Below are 14,715 nucleotides of genomic sequence, written 5' to 3' on the forward strand. Positions count from 1 at the left end.
GAGTAACATGATTCAAGGCTTCGAAGCTTCAGGAAGCGCGTTTCGGAAATCTAGTTTTGTCCCTCTCGGCTCGCCGTAGAACAGGAAGCAAGCTGTTTCACAAGCAGCCGGTCGGCGTGACTTTGAGCTCATGTGTGTGTGACACCAGAGTAAACACACTACTCACACACATCTACTGTAACTCAACATGCGGCTTCTGAGAGCAGCGACGGCTTTAACTCGACTGCACCCGCACGAGCCCGGACACGGCACTGTAAAACAGGTGCGTGTATGAACACACACACACACACACACACACACACACACACACACACACACTTATATTCAGCTGCATATTAGCTGTCAGTGTCTGACTGATCGTGTGTGTGTGTGTGTGTGTGTGTGTGTGTGTGTGTGCGCGCGCGCGCCTGTGTGTGTGTGTGTGTGTGTCTCTGATCATGTCTCTGTGTCTGACTGACTGATCATGTCTGTGTCTCTCTCTCTCTCTCTCTGTGCGTGTGTGTGCAGGTGTTGATCTGCTGCTGTGCTCTGTGTGTGTGTGTCTCTGATCTTGTGTGTGTGTGTGTGTGTGTGTGTGTGTGTGTGTGTGTGTCTCTGATCTTGTGTGTGTGTGTGTGTGTGTGTGTGTGTGTGTCTCTGATTATGTCTCTGTGTCTGACTGACTGATCATGTCTGTGTCTCTCTCTCTCTCTCTCTCTGTGCGTGTGTGTGTGTGTGTGCAGGTGTTGATCTGCTGCTGTGCTCTGTGTGTGTGTGTGTGTGTCTCTCTCTCTCTCTCTCTCTCTCTCTCTGATCATGTCTCTGTGTGTGTGTGTGTGTGTGTCTCAAGTGTTGATCCGCTGCTGTGTTCTGTGTGTGTGTGTGTGTGTGTGTGTGTCTCTGATCATGTGTGTGTGTGTGTGTGTGTGTGTGTGTGTGTGTGTGTCTCAGGTGTTGATCCGCTGCTGTGTTCTGTGTGTGTGTGTGTGTGTGTGTGTGTCTCAGGTGTTGATCCGCTGCTGTGTTCTGTGTGTGTGTGTGTGTGTGTGTCTCAGGTGTTGATCCGCTGCTGTGTTCTGTGTGTGTGTGTGTGTCTCTGATCATGTGTGTGTGTGTGTGTGTCTCAGGTGTTGATCCGCTGCTGTGTTCTGTGTGTGTGTGTGTGTGTCTCTGATCATGTGTGTGTGTGTGTGTGTCTCAGGTGTTGATCCGCTGCTGTGTTCTGTGTGTGTGTGTGTGTGTGTGTGTCTCTAATCATGTGTGTGTGTGTCTCAGGTGTTGATCCGCTGCTGTGTTCTGTGTGTGTGTGTGTGTGTGTGTGTGTGTGTGTCTCAGGTGTTGATCCGCTGCTGTGTTCTGTGTGTGTGTGTGTGTCTCTGATCATGTGTGTGTGTGTGTGTCTCAGGTGTTGATCCGCTGCTGTCGCTCGTGCTCGAATGGCTTCACGCCGAACGAGCGGATCCGGAACATCGGCATCTCTGCGCACATCGACTCGGGGAAGACCACGCTGACCGAGCGCGTGCTGTACTACACCGGCAGGATCGCGGAGATGCACGAGGTGAGCCTCGCTAAACACCCTGCTGTCTTTACAGGTCACACATCACGCCCCTGATGTAATATACATCTATGGTGTCTCCAGAACGTGTCTCAAAATACCAGATCATTTATTAGAGCTTGTCAAAGTTGCCGCTTAATGGGTGTGACCAAAAAAGCGTAGTTTTTGTGTGTGTGTGTCCCTTTAAATGCAAATGATCTGCAGAATCTCAGCTTCAGCTCCGCCTCCGCTCAGAAGAGGGCGGAGTCTTTACACGAGCTTCAGATACTCCAGCAATAACAACACACACTCCTCCAGAGTCTCAGAATAACAGTAGCGAGCGCAGCTTTACGGAGAGACTCAGGAAGAGTTTCACTCTTAGACGTTTCTGAATGATTAGTGGAAACATTTCTGCATTTGGTCTCTGTTGTCGCTTGCGAAACCAAATGGCGTCGCGGTGTGTGTAAATGTGCAGATTAAGGGCCGGTAATGTTATAATAAGATCCTCTTGCTACGCCAGAAGGAGAGCGAAATCAGTTCGGCTTGTTTTTTCACATGCTTGCAGAGAAAGGCTTGCCTAAACACAGTTACGGGTTTCACTTTACATGTTCTCTGGACCCGATTATAGCACTTACACACAGAAAAGCCAGATTTTCATGATCTGTCCCCTTTAAATGCAGCTGAGAATGTTCTCAGGACGCTCTACAAGGTTCTCCAGAAGTGTCCTTCTGCCTGTAACGTCTCCATAACGTGTCCTCCTGTCAGGTGAGAGGGAAGGATGGAGTGGGGGCGATCATGGACTCGATGGAGCTGGAGAGACAGAGAGGAATCACGATCCAGTCCGCCGCCACCTTCACCATGTGGAGACATCACAACATCAACATCATCGACACGCCAGGTGACCCGCCGTCACTGAGGAGGAGCAGGGCTCATGTTAGCTAGGAGAACACACTCGCTCCTGCCATCTGAAACACTTCTGCTCATAGAATATGAAATTAACTTTTTTACTCATCGGACCAAATTTTAAGGTTACTGGCCATTCAGATCTGGCAGAACGTCTACTATACCTGTTTAATGTGAACAGATCTAACAGAAAGGAGGTGGTGTAGCTTTACATGTGTGTAGTGGGTTTAACTGTAAATTAGTAAATAAGATTAATAATTAAAATAGATAATATTATTGAATGTGTTACAAAAAATCACAAAGATCCTGGTAAGCTGTATATATAGATTTACATTTATGCATTTGGCAGATGCTTTTTTATCCAAAGCGACTTACACTGCATTTCAAGGCACACATTTACATTCTTATCAGTTCTTGCTTTCCCTGGGAGTCGAACCCATGACCTTGGCGTTGCAAGCGCCCGCGCTCTACTGTTTGAGCCACAGGAAAGCCTATATAGGGCTCCAGGATCATGTATTGATAGACTTTATAGATACTATGTTTAGTTTAGGTCTTTTCCCCACTCTCTTCAAACCATCAGGAATCACAGCCAATAGTTCTACATTCATTGACAATATCTTTACAAATGCAGTTGACAGCAGAATAGAAAGATAATAAACTACTCCTAAACGAGATGAGTGATCATCTCCCTGTCTTCACTACACTGCAACACTTTCTCAGAATAAAGATACAAAGAAACAAGAAGCATATAGTCTAAAATGACTCAAAACAGCAACATCCATAAAAGCCTTAAAACGAGAATTAAACATACAGAAGTTTACTCAACTAACGACCCTAATGAATCTGATGATAAATTCTTGTCTATTTTTATCCACCTATTCAGCAAACATTGTCCTGTGCGCATGCAAAAGCAGTCAAAGTATGAAGCCCAACCCTGGATCACTAAAGGACTACAAAAAGAGAAATCTCCTATATAACATGTTTTAGAAAAGAGAACAGAGGAACTCAAATATAAACTATATAAAAACAAGCGTTTTTGATTTGACAGCGTTAGCCGCCATAGTTGACTTTTACCCGCATTTGGGGGTGTTAATCTCAAACCCAGGTTGTGGTGATAGCGTTTGGTGTGTGTGTGTTGTCCAGGTCACGTGGACTTCACCATCGAGGTGGAGCGGGCCCTGCGTGTGCTGGACGGGGCCGTGCTGGTGCTGTGTGCGGTCGGGGGGGTGCAGTGTCAGACCATGACCGTCAACCGGCAGATGAAGCGCTACAGCGTGCCCTTCCTCACCTTCATCAACAAACTGGACCGGCAGGGGGCCAATCCGGGCCGAGCGCTGCAGCAGCTCAGGTGATGCGCCGTCACAGGTCACAGGTCACAGGTCACAGGTCACAGGTCACGGACAGATCTTGTGTAAAATGAACATTCTGTCATCCCAACCCATATAGCTTTCCTTCATCTTCAGAACACAAATGAAGATGTATTTAATGAAACCTGAGAGATTTATGTCCCGCTTACGAAGGTCTATTCACCCAAAACTTTAATTTAGGCTTTTATTCGCGTATAAAATTGATCGTAGCACATATATAAAGCACATCAGATATGATCAACAGAAGCTCAAACGTATTGCTTGGGGCGCACGAGAACAAACCTTATTGGTTCCATTAAAAATCTGTGCATTTGCGTTTCAAAGATGAACAAAAGTCTTGGGTTTTGAAGGAAATAATGGCGAGTAAATTTAATTCGGCACTCAAACAGATGGATATATATATATACTGCACTCACACATATATGTACATAATGATAATATATTAATTGAGCTTTCTTTCACATCTTCTTGCTCTTGAACGGACATATTTACACAAAATGATCCTAGTAAACACAGTCTGTTATATCTTGAGTGAAAATAAATAGTTGAGAAATAAAATGCGTGTGTAACAGTCTATTGGATCCATGCATTAGCTCTTAAAGTGACAACAGCCTAATATTCCTGTTGCATGGATCCAAAATATAAAAAAATATTGTGATTTGATGTAATGATCAAACAACAAAGGACAAAGAAAAAAATCACTCACAGCTTTTGGCTGAAAAACTTTCACCTTTAATAAGGATTCATCTGTTTAATTTATACAGTCAAGATCACGCATTACTATTTTACATTTGTTCATTTTCTCCACCTATTACTGTTAGACTTACCTTAGAAACATGAGAAGCAGTGTTTATTTTATTTGTATGTTTGTTCTACTGTTTTTGTGCTATTGCTCGTAATTTGATTTTGTTCTTATTTTATTACTGACAGTTTATTTGTCTTTAACAATATTTGATGTTTAGTTAATTGAGTTAGATTAGTAGTTTTTGGTGTCACAACCTTATTAATCAAGGTTATGGGTCAAAAACACAAAAAAGACAATAACTAAGCCTATTTATTTTTTATTCCTTTTTTTGTGGTGGGGCCAGTAGAAAAAATCCTTATCGTTGAACTCTAGATGGCGCAGGCTGACGGTCCTTTACATGCACTCTGCAAGCAATGACATCATTACGGCATGGCACAAGCTGATTGGCTCAGCTGATCCTGCAGCCAATGAGAGGCTTGCTCAGCATTTCAATAGTCTGGTTGAGTGTTCGCTGTAGGATAGTGTGCTGTTCCTCTGAAGCCCTCCTCCTCCCCAGCTCCACCTGCCTAGATCTGATACAGCACTGATGAATGTCCATTAATGCTGCAGATCTTACAGGCTCTCAGTAAGGTTGTTTTATTTTCTCCTGCAGGACTAAACTGAATCAAAATGCAGCGTTTGTCAACATTCCCATCGGGCTGGAGGGAAATCTGCAAGGCATCGTGGATCTGATCGAGGAGCGCAGCATCTTATTCGACGGCCCTTTCGGGTAGAGCATGAGTTTGGTGTTGTACAACTGGAGACGTGCTGCCGATCACATGGTTTCTCATCATCTGTGTGTTTCTCGTTTGGCTGAAGCCAGAGCATCCGCTTTGCCGAGATCCCGGCGGAGATGCGGTCCGAGGCGTCCGACCGCAGACAGGAGCTGGTGGAGTGTGTGGCCAACGCCGACGAGATACTCGGAGAGATGTTTCTGGAGGAGAGAGTTCCCACTGTGGACGACCTCAAGGTCTGTCTGCTTCCTACACACACTTTACTTTAATGTGTCCTTGTTACAGTGTGATTGACAAGTAATGCTAAGGTTTAGGTTAGTTGAGATAAGCTTGTAATTGTGCATAATTTACTGTTATGTAGGGGTGATCGCAGTTGATCGTGACCCGTACGGATCAGCTGCCCCATGTTTAACTGCTTAATTTATTAATTAACTGCTAAATCTAACCGTCATAGAGTGAAAGTTTGTCATTTGGACGCGTTTTGTCTTGTCAATTTACATAGAGAGAGAGAGAGAGAGAGAGAGAGAGAGAGAGAGAGTTTCCTTGCCCTTGAACGGACACATACGCACAAAATTATGTCTAAATATCCGTCTCGGCAAGAGTTCTCTCGGTTCTGTCATGAGTGAACAGTTGAGAAAGAAATCAGATGTTTGTCAGTTTATTCGGTCTTAAAGTGACAGCAGGCTAATATTCCTACGGTTGCCTGTGTCATTAATGCTAATAAAACAACAAAATACAGCTTTAACAAAGATGAAACTGTATTTAATTTCTACACTGAACAAATAGTGTTATTTTACATTTAGGCTTAATTATTACTTTCTGTACCGGAATATTACTGTTAGACCTTATTTAGTTTCATCTCTGCTTGTAATTTGTGTATTTGCTCTTATTTTATTATTGACTGTTCACTTTAATCTTCGTCTTTAATAATGTTTGAACTTTATCAGTTAGGCTAGTAGTTTTTGATTCAGTATCAATGTACTTCAAGTGAGCTTTAACTAATAAATGAAAAGCAAAGTTACATTAAGTTTGTGTTTACCTAATATATGTGTGTGTACTGTATAATTATTTTGTATATATAAACACATACATTTGCATGTGTATATTTAAGTTTTTTTTTTAAATATAAATTATATATATATATATATATATATATATATATATATATATATATATATATATATACAGTGAGGAAAATAAGTATTTGAACACCCTGCTATTTTGCAAGTTCTCCCACTTGGAAATCATGGAGGGGTCTGAAATTGTCATCGTAGGTGCATGTCCACTGTGAGAGACATAATCTAAAAAAAAATCCAGAAATCACAATATATGATTTTTTTAACTATTTAGTTGTATGATACAGCTGCAAATAAGTATTTGAACACCTGTCTATCAGCTAGAATTCTGACCCTCAAAGACCTGTTAGTCTGCCTTTAAAATGTCCACCTCCACTCCATTTATTATCCTAAATTAGATGCACCTGTTTGAGGTCGTTAGCTGCATAAAGACACCTGTCCACCCCATACAATCAGTAAGAATCCAACTACTAACATGGCCAAGACCAAAGAGCTGTCCAAAGACACTAGAGACAAAATTGTACACCTCCACAAGGCTGGAAAGGGCTATGGGGAAATTGCCAAGCAGCTTGGTGAAAAAAGGTCCACTGTTGGAGCAATCATTAGAAAATGGAAGAAGCTAAACATGACTGTCAATCTCCCTCGGACTGGGGCTCCATGCAAGATCTCACCTCGTGGGGTCTCAATGATCCTAAGAAAGGTGAGAAATCAGCCCAGAACTACACGGGAGGAGCTGGTCAATGACCTGAAAAGAGCTGGGACCACCGTTTCCAAGGTTACTGTTGGTAATACACTAAGACGTCATGGTTTGAAATCATGCATGGCACGGAAGGTTCCCCTGCTTAAACCAGCACATGTCAAGGCCCGTCTTAAGTTTGCCAATGACCATTTGGATGATCCAGAGGAGTCATGGGAGAAAGTCACGTGGTCAGATGAGACCAAAATAGAACTTTTTGGTCATAATTCCACTAACCGTGTTTGGAGGAAGAAGAATGAGGATTAATCAGGATTAAATGATGAGTACCATCCCAAGAACACCATCCCTACTGTGAAGCATGGGGGTGGTAGCATCATGCTTTGGGGGTGTTTTTCTGCACATGGGACAGGGCGACTGCACTGTATTAAGGAGAGGATGACCGGGGCCATGTATTGCGAGATTTTGGGGAACAACCTCCTTCCCTCAGTTAGAGCATTGAAGATGGGTCGAGGCTGGGTCTTCCAACATGACAATGACCCGAAGCACACAGCCAGGATAACCAAGGAGTGGCTCTGTAAGAAGCATATCAAGGTTCTGGCGTGGCCTATCCAGTCTCCAGACCTAAACCCAATAGAGAATCTTTGGAGGGAGCTCAAACTCCGTGTTTCTCAGCGATAGCCCAGAAACCTGACTGATCTAGAGAAGATCTGTGTGGAGGAGTGGGCCAAAATCCCTCCTGCAGTGTGTGCAAACCTGGTGAAAAACTACAGGAAACGTTTGACCTCTGTAATTGCAAACAAAGGCTACTGTACCAAATATTAACATTGATTTTCTCAGGTGTTCAAATACTTATTTGCAGCTGTATCATACAAATAAATAGTTCAAAAATCATACATTGTGATTTCTGGATTTTTTTTTTTAGATTATGTCTCTCACAGTGGACATGCACCTACGATGACAATTTCAGACCCCTCCATGATTTCCAAGTGGGAGAACTTGCAAAATAGCAGGGTGTTCAAATACTTATTTTCCTCACTGTATATATATATATATATATATATATATATATATATATATATATATATATATATATATAATATAGTATATGCATGGAAATATTCTTAAATTTATACATGCATGTGTGTGTATTTATATATACAAAATAATTATACAGTACACACACACATATATTACGTAAACACAAACTTTTATTTTGGATGCGATTAATCCTGATTAATCGTTGCCCAGCACTTATATATGTGTGATCCATTGCACCACTACTGTATTAAGTATTTTTAACGTGTGTAACGAAGACATAGTGTTACCCAGCATCCTCATCTAAGATTGAACCTCGTAAGTGACAGATTTGAAACTATATCTCAGTATCTCAGCGACACAGTTGATTGGATGATTTGATGTTCCTATACCTGTGTTTGTAGCACTATCTGTAGTCCTGCTGTGTATGTAGGGGTCTGAAAGCGTGTGTGTATGCTGATGTTTCAGGCGGCCGTGCGCAGGGTGACGATCAAGCGTGCGTTCACTCCTGTGCTGGTGGGCAGTGCGCTGAAGAACAAAGGAGTTCAACCCCTGTTAGACGCTGTGCTGGAGTATCTGCCTAACCCCACTGAAGTCAGCAACTACGCCATCCTCAACCAGGAGTGAGTGCTGGAGCTGCAGCTAACTGAAACACACCATTAGACAGAGATACAGGTGTGTTAATGTGTGTGTGTCGTTTACAGGGAGGCTCGAGAAGGCTCAAAGATTCTGATGGATCCGACAAGAGACGACGCTCAGCCTTTTGTCGGCTTGGCCTTCAAACTCGAGGTGAACTTCTGAAGTCAAGTCGTGTGAGCCACATCGTGTACCTGTGTTAAGCCTGTGTTAAGCCTGTGTTAAGCCTGTGTTAAGCCTGTGTTAAGCCTGTGTTAAGCCTGTGTTAAGCCTGTGTTAGACCTGTGTTTGACCTGTGTTTCCCTTGTGTTTGACCTGTGTTTCCCTTGTGTTTGACCTGTTTCCCCTGTGTTTGACCTGTGTTTGACCTGTGTTTCCCTTGTGTTTCCCCTGTGTTTCCCTTGTGTTTCCCCTGTGTTTCCCCTGTGTTTCCCCTGTGTTTGACCTGTGTTTGACCTGCGTTTGACCTGCGTTTGACCTGCGTTAGACCTGCGTTAGACCTGCGTTAGACCTGCGTTAGACCTGCGTTTGACCTGCGTTTGACCTGTTTCCCCTGTGTTTGACCTGTGTTTGATCTGTGTTTGATCTGTGTTTGACCTGTGTTTGACCTGTGTTTGACCTGTGTTTGACCTGTGTTTCCCTTGTGTTTGGCCTGTTTCTGGCCTGTGTTTGGCCTGTGTTTGGCCTGTGTTTGGCCTGTGTTTGACCTGTGTTTGACCTGTGTTACCCTGTGTTTGACCTGTGTTACCCTGTGTTTGACCTGTGTTTGGCCTGTTTCCCCTGTGTTTGACCTGTGTTTGGCCTGTTTCCCCTGTGTTTGACCTGTGTTACCCTGTGTTTGACTTGTTTCCCCTGTGTTTGACCTGTGTTTAGCCTGTTTCCCCTGTGTTTGACCTGTGTTTGACCTGCGTTAGACCTGCGTTAGACCTGCGTTTGACCTGCGTTTGACCTGTTTCCCCTGTGTTTGACCTGTGTTTGACCTGTGTTTGATCTGTGTTTGACCTGTGTTTGACCTGTGTTTGACCTGTGTTTGACCTGTGTTTGACCTGTGTTTGACCTGTGTTTGACCTGTGTTTCCCTTGTGTTTGGCCTGTTTCTGGCCTGTGTTTGGCCTGTGTTTGGCCTGTGTTTGGCCTGTGTTTGACCTGTGTTTGACCTGTGTTACCCTGTGTTTGACCTGTGTTACCCTGTGTTTGACCTGTGTTTGGCCTGTTTCCCCTGTGTTTGACCTGTGTTTGGCCTGTTTCCCCTGTGTTTGACCTGTGTTACCCTGTGTTTGACCTGTTTCCCCTGTGTTTCCCCTGTGTTTGGCCTGTTTCCCCTGTGTTTGACCTGTGTTTGGCCTGTTTCCCCTGTGTTTGACCTGTGTTTCCCTTGTGTTTGGCCTGTTTCCCCTGTGTTTGACCTGTGTTTAGCCTGTGTTTGGCCTGTGTTTGGCCTGTGTTTGACCTGTTTCCCCTGTGTTTGACCTGTGTTACCCTGTGTTTGACCTGTTTCCCCTGTGTTTCCCCTGTGTTTGGCCTGTTTCCCCTGTGTTTGACCTGTGTTTGGCCTGTTTCCCCTGTGTTTGACCTGTGTTTCCCTTGTGTTTGGCCTGTTTCCCCTGTGTTTGACCTGTGTTTAGCCTGTGTTTGGCCTGTGTTTGGCCTGTGTTTGACCTGTTTCCCCTGTGTTTGACCTGTGTTTGGCCTGTTTCCCCTGTGTTTGACCTGTGTTTCCCTTGTGTTTGGCCTGTTTGGCCTGTTTCCCCTGTGTTTGACCTGTGTTTCCCCTGTGTTTGACCTGTGTTTCCCTTGTGTTTGGCCTGTTTCCCCTGTGTTTGACCTGTGTTTAGCCTGTTTCCCCTGTGTTTGGCCTGTGTTTGACCTGTGTTTGACCTGTGTTTGACCTGTGTTTCCCTTGTGTTTGACCTGTTTCCCCTGTGTTTGACCTGTGTTTGATCTGTGTTTGATCTGTGTTTGACCTGTGTTTGACCTGTGTTTGACCTGTGTTTCCCTTGTGTTTGGCCTGTTTCCCCTGTGTTTCCCCTGTGTTTGGCCTGTGTTTGGCCTGTGTTTGGCCTGTGTTTGGCCTGTGTTTGGCCTGTGTTTGGCCTGTGTTCCCTGTGTTTGACCTGTGTTACCCTGTGTTTGACCTGTGTTACCCTGTGTTTGACCTGTGTTACCCTGTGTTTGACCTGTGTTTGGCCTGTTTCCCCTGTGTTTGACCTGTGTTTCCCTTGTGTTTGGCCTGTTTGGCCTGTTTCCCCTGTGTTTGACCTGTGTTTCCCTTGTGTTTGGCCTGTTTCCCCTGTGTTTGACCTGTGTTTAGCCTGTTTCCCCTGTGTTTGGCCTGTGTTTGGCCTGTTTCCCCTGTGTTTGACCTGTGTTACCCTGTGTTTGACCTGTTTCCCCTGTGTTTGACCTGTGTTTAGCCTGTTTCCCCTGTGTTTGGCCTGTTTCCCCTGTGTTTGACCTGTGTTTGGCCTGTTTCCCCTGTGTTTGACCTGTGTTTCCCTTGTGTTTGGCCTGTTTCCCCTGTGTTTGACCTGTGTTTAGCCTGTTTGGCCTGTGTTTGGCCTGTGTTTGGCCTGTGTTTTGCCTGTGTTTTGCCTGTGTTTTGCCTGTGTTTTGCCTGTGTTTGGCCTGTGTTTGGCCTGTGTTTGGCCTGTGTTTGACCTGTTTCCCCTGTGTTTGACCTGTGTTTGGCCTGTTTCCCCTGTGTTTGACCTGTGTTTCCCTTGTGTTTGGCCTGTTTGGCCTGTTTCCCCTGTGTTTGACCTGTGTTTCCCTTGTGTTTGGCCTGTTTCCCCTGTGTTTGACCTGTGTTTAGCCTGTTTCCCCTGTGTTTGGCCTGTGTTTGGCCTGTGTTTGGCCTGTGTTTGGCCTGTGTTTGGCCTGTGTTTGACCTGTGTTTGACCTGTGTTATTCTGCAGGCGGGGCGCTTCGGTCAGCTGACATACGTGCGTGTGTATCAGGGTTGTCTGAGGAAGACCGAGTACATCTATAACACCCGCACGACGAAGAGGGTGAGAGTTCAGAGGCTCGTGCGACTCCACGCAGACCAGATGGAGGTGAGACATGTTTCCCTCTCAGTGAGACTGTTCAGTTCTTCAGCTGGAGGTGAGACTCCACGCGTTTCTCTCTCACTCGCTACGTTTACATGCAACCAAATAATCCGTTAGTAATTGGATTAACGGCTCAATCGGACTGAAAAACTTCATGTAAACACTTTAATCGATCCGAATGAGCTCGATCCCAATGATCAGAATGAAAGGGGTGGTTTATTCCTTTTCTAATCCGATCGAGAGCACATGTAAACACTTGATCAGAGTGAACACCGAAACTGAAAGGACTGCGCATGTGCAATGACGTAGAAATAGCGTAATGACGAATGACGCGCGGAACGAGCTGTTCTTCCTGTTGAATAAAGTCTTATTAATGAGTGTCCCGTCATCCTAAAATTCTCCTTTCACTCTTCAGTGTGTGTGAAGTGGAGCAGGACAACGTCCCACCAGTCCTTGTTTCAGATTCTCATCCACAGACGACGGTTTTGGCCATTTTTACTGCGTGATCAATATTAGCAGCGGCACAACGGTTCATATGCTCATGTCTCCAAATTATGAACAGAAATGGATAAATATTAAGTCTGCTGTTAAAACAAATAAAGAACCAATGTAGGAGAATGGTTATTATGCGCCAACAGCGGGAAACTCTGTATATTTGTGCAGTGCACATGTCAAAAAATATATTCCGATTTTAAGCTTGTGACATATAAACACACACATCAACCCGATCACGTTTAGCGTTCATGTAAACACTACATTCAGATTCATCAATCAGAATGAATTCAGTCTGACTGAAACAAATGTTGTGCATGTAAACGTAGCCAGTGAGAGTGTTGAATCAGACTGTTCAAGAGTGTGTGTTGTGTTTCTTGTGTTGTTCAGGACGTAGAGATGGTGTTTGCTGGAGACATCTGTGCCCTGTTTGGCATCGACTGTGCCAGCGGAGACACGTTCACTGCCCGCACGAATGCCAACCTCTCCATGGTACGTGATCAACCGAGAACAACACACCCTGAACCTGCTCAGAAACACAGGGAAATCAGTGGTGTGTGAAATATCAGTACAGTTTAAAGGGCATATTGCAGCTTAGAGCCCCCAGCGAGTCAATGTATAGAAAAATAATGTAGGAACTAGATGTTCTTTAAATATATACTTAGAAATGCACTATCAAGGCTTCTGGAGTCGTTTTTGTGATAGAATTTTACTTCCGCATCTGAAAAATGGCAACCCGATTGTTCAACATCCACCCGTGTGGTAACAGTAACAGCGGCAAACGGAGAGTGGTTTTAATTGTTGATGCGAGTTTGAATCCGCTTTTCCCCGATCCCATTCTATTGCAACACATAAAAATGAAGAAAATATTCTAAAAAGTGAAAATAAAGAGACCAGTGGGTATTCAGTGGGCCTGTGAATGACATTGGATGCGGTGTCCTGGTACATCGACTGACTCGTGAAGCTCATGCCGTTATCTAACCGTAGAAGAGCTCTGCCTTTAAAATAAGAGATTTCATCTATAGTAAACTGTGATCAAAGCTGGGTTTCTCCAGTTGTCAGACATGATCCTTCAGAAATCATTCTAAATGATGATTTGATGCTCAAGAAACATTTATGATTATTATTATGATTATCAATGTTGAAAACTGCTTCATATTTTTGTGGAAATCGTCATACACTTAGTTTTTCAGGATTCTTTGATGAATAGAAAGCTCAAAAGAACAGCATTTATTTGAAATAGTGTTTTTTTATTATTATTATTGAGTTATGATTGTTTTGATTCATTTTAATTCATTTGCACACTCCATTTTGTCTGAATTTGAGACCTGGCTTCATTCAGAACTCACTCTTGTGCAGTAAATGTGCAGTAAACACCATTCTGTTTGTTGTGGTATTGGAACTGATTTAAGTCGTCGTACAGTCATTTGTTATACTGTGTTATAGTGAAAATGAGAATTCATTTTCTTTACGTATTATTGGAATTCTTTTTCTTTCAAATGTGGCGTGAAATGAAACATGACCCCGTGTGTGGGTGGGTGTGTGTGTGTGTGTGAGATTGATCCAGAACACGTGTTAAGAACATCTGTGTAGTGATGTGAGGAATAATGTGTGTGTTCTCAGGAGTCCATCCACGTTCCTGAGGCTGTGATCTCCATGGCCATACGACCCTCCAACAAGGTACAGAATCACTGAAGGACTCGCTCGCTCTCTCTCTCTGTCCTCATCTATAAGAGTGTGTGATCATCATCCTCCTCTTCTGTCCTCTAGAACGACACGGACAAGTTCTCCAAGGGCATCAACCGCTTCACCAGGGAAGATCCCACGTTTAGAGTTCACTTCGACACGGAGAGCAAAGAGACCATCATCTCCGGCATGGGAGAGCTGCATCTGGAGATCTACTCACAGGTACACACACACACACACACACACACACACCTTAGAGCTGCATCTGGAGATCTACTCACAGGTACACACACACACACACACACACACACACACACACACACACCTTAGAGCTGCATCTGGAGATCTACTCACAGGTACACACACACACACACACACCTTAGAGCTGCATCTAGAGATCTACTCACAGGTACACACACACACACACACACCTTAGAGCTGCATCTGGAGATCTACTCACAGGTACACACACACACACACACACACACACACCTTAGAGCTGCATCTGGAGATCTACTCACAGGTACACACACACACACACACACACACACACACCTACACCTTAGAGCTGCATCTGGAGATCTACTCACAGGTACACACACACACGATTCACACGCGAGATTTGTGTGTGTGTGTGTTATAGAGGATGGAGAGGGAATATAACTGTCCGTGTGTGATGGGGAAACCAAAGGTGGCCTTCAGAGAGACCGTGACCAGCGCTGTGCCGTAAGTCCTGCATTTACACA

At 44.2% G+C, this 14,715-nt stretch overlaps 1 protein-coding gene across 1 annotated transcript in view; it reads left to right on the top strand.

The window, feature by feature from the left end:
• Nucleotides 1-14,715, top strand: part of gfm1 (G elongation factor, mitochondrial 1) — a 25,710-nt gene continuing 10,995 nt past the window's right edge. The window contains exons 1-13 of the mRNA XM_084127217.1: nucleotides 1-262; nucleotides 1,385-1,537; nucleotides 2,279-2,411; nucleotides 3,560-3,764; nucleotides 5,181-5,297; nucleotides 5,387-5,537; nucleotides 8,578-8,732; nucleotides 8,814-8,898; nucleotides 11,660-11,797; nucleotides 12,674-12,775; nucleotides 13,907-13,963; nucleotides 14,054-14,191; nucleotides 14,613-14,695. Coding sequence (XP_083983343.1) covers nucleotides 188-262; nucleotides 1,385-1,537; nucleotides 2,279-2,411; nucleotides 3,560-3,764; nucleotides 5,181-5,297; nucleotides 5,387-5,537; nucleotides 8,578-8,732; nucleotides 8,814-8,898; nucleotides 11,660-11,797; nucleotides 12,674-12,775; nucleotides 13,907-13,963; nucleotides 14,054-14,191; nucleotides 14,613-14,695 — 1,592 coding nt within the window. The 5' untranslated portion in view covers nucleotides 1-187. The remainder of the gene's footprint in view (nucleotides 263-1,384; nucleotides 1,538-2,278; nucleotides 2,412-3,559; nucleotides 3,765-5,180; nucleotides 5,298-5,386; nucleotides 5,538-8,577; nucleotides 8,733-8,813; nucleotides 8,899-11,659; nucleotides 11,798-12,673; nucleotides 12,776-13,906; nucleotides 13,964-14,053; nucleotides 14,192-14,612; nucleotides 14,696-14,715) is intronic.

The sequence above is a fragment of the Abramis brama genome (genome assembly GCF_963993115.1).
Source record: "Abramis brama genome assembly, chromosome: 10".
In the NCBI taxonomy this organism is placed as follows: domain Eukaryota; kingdom Metazoa; phylum Chordata; class Actinopteri; order Cypriniformes; family Leuciscidae; genus Abramis; species Abramis brama.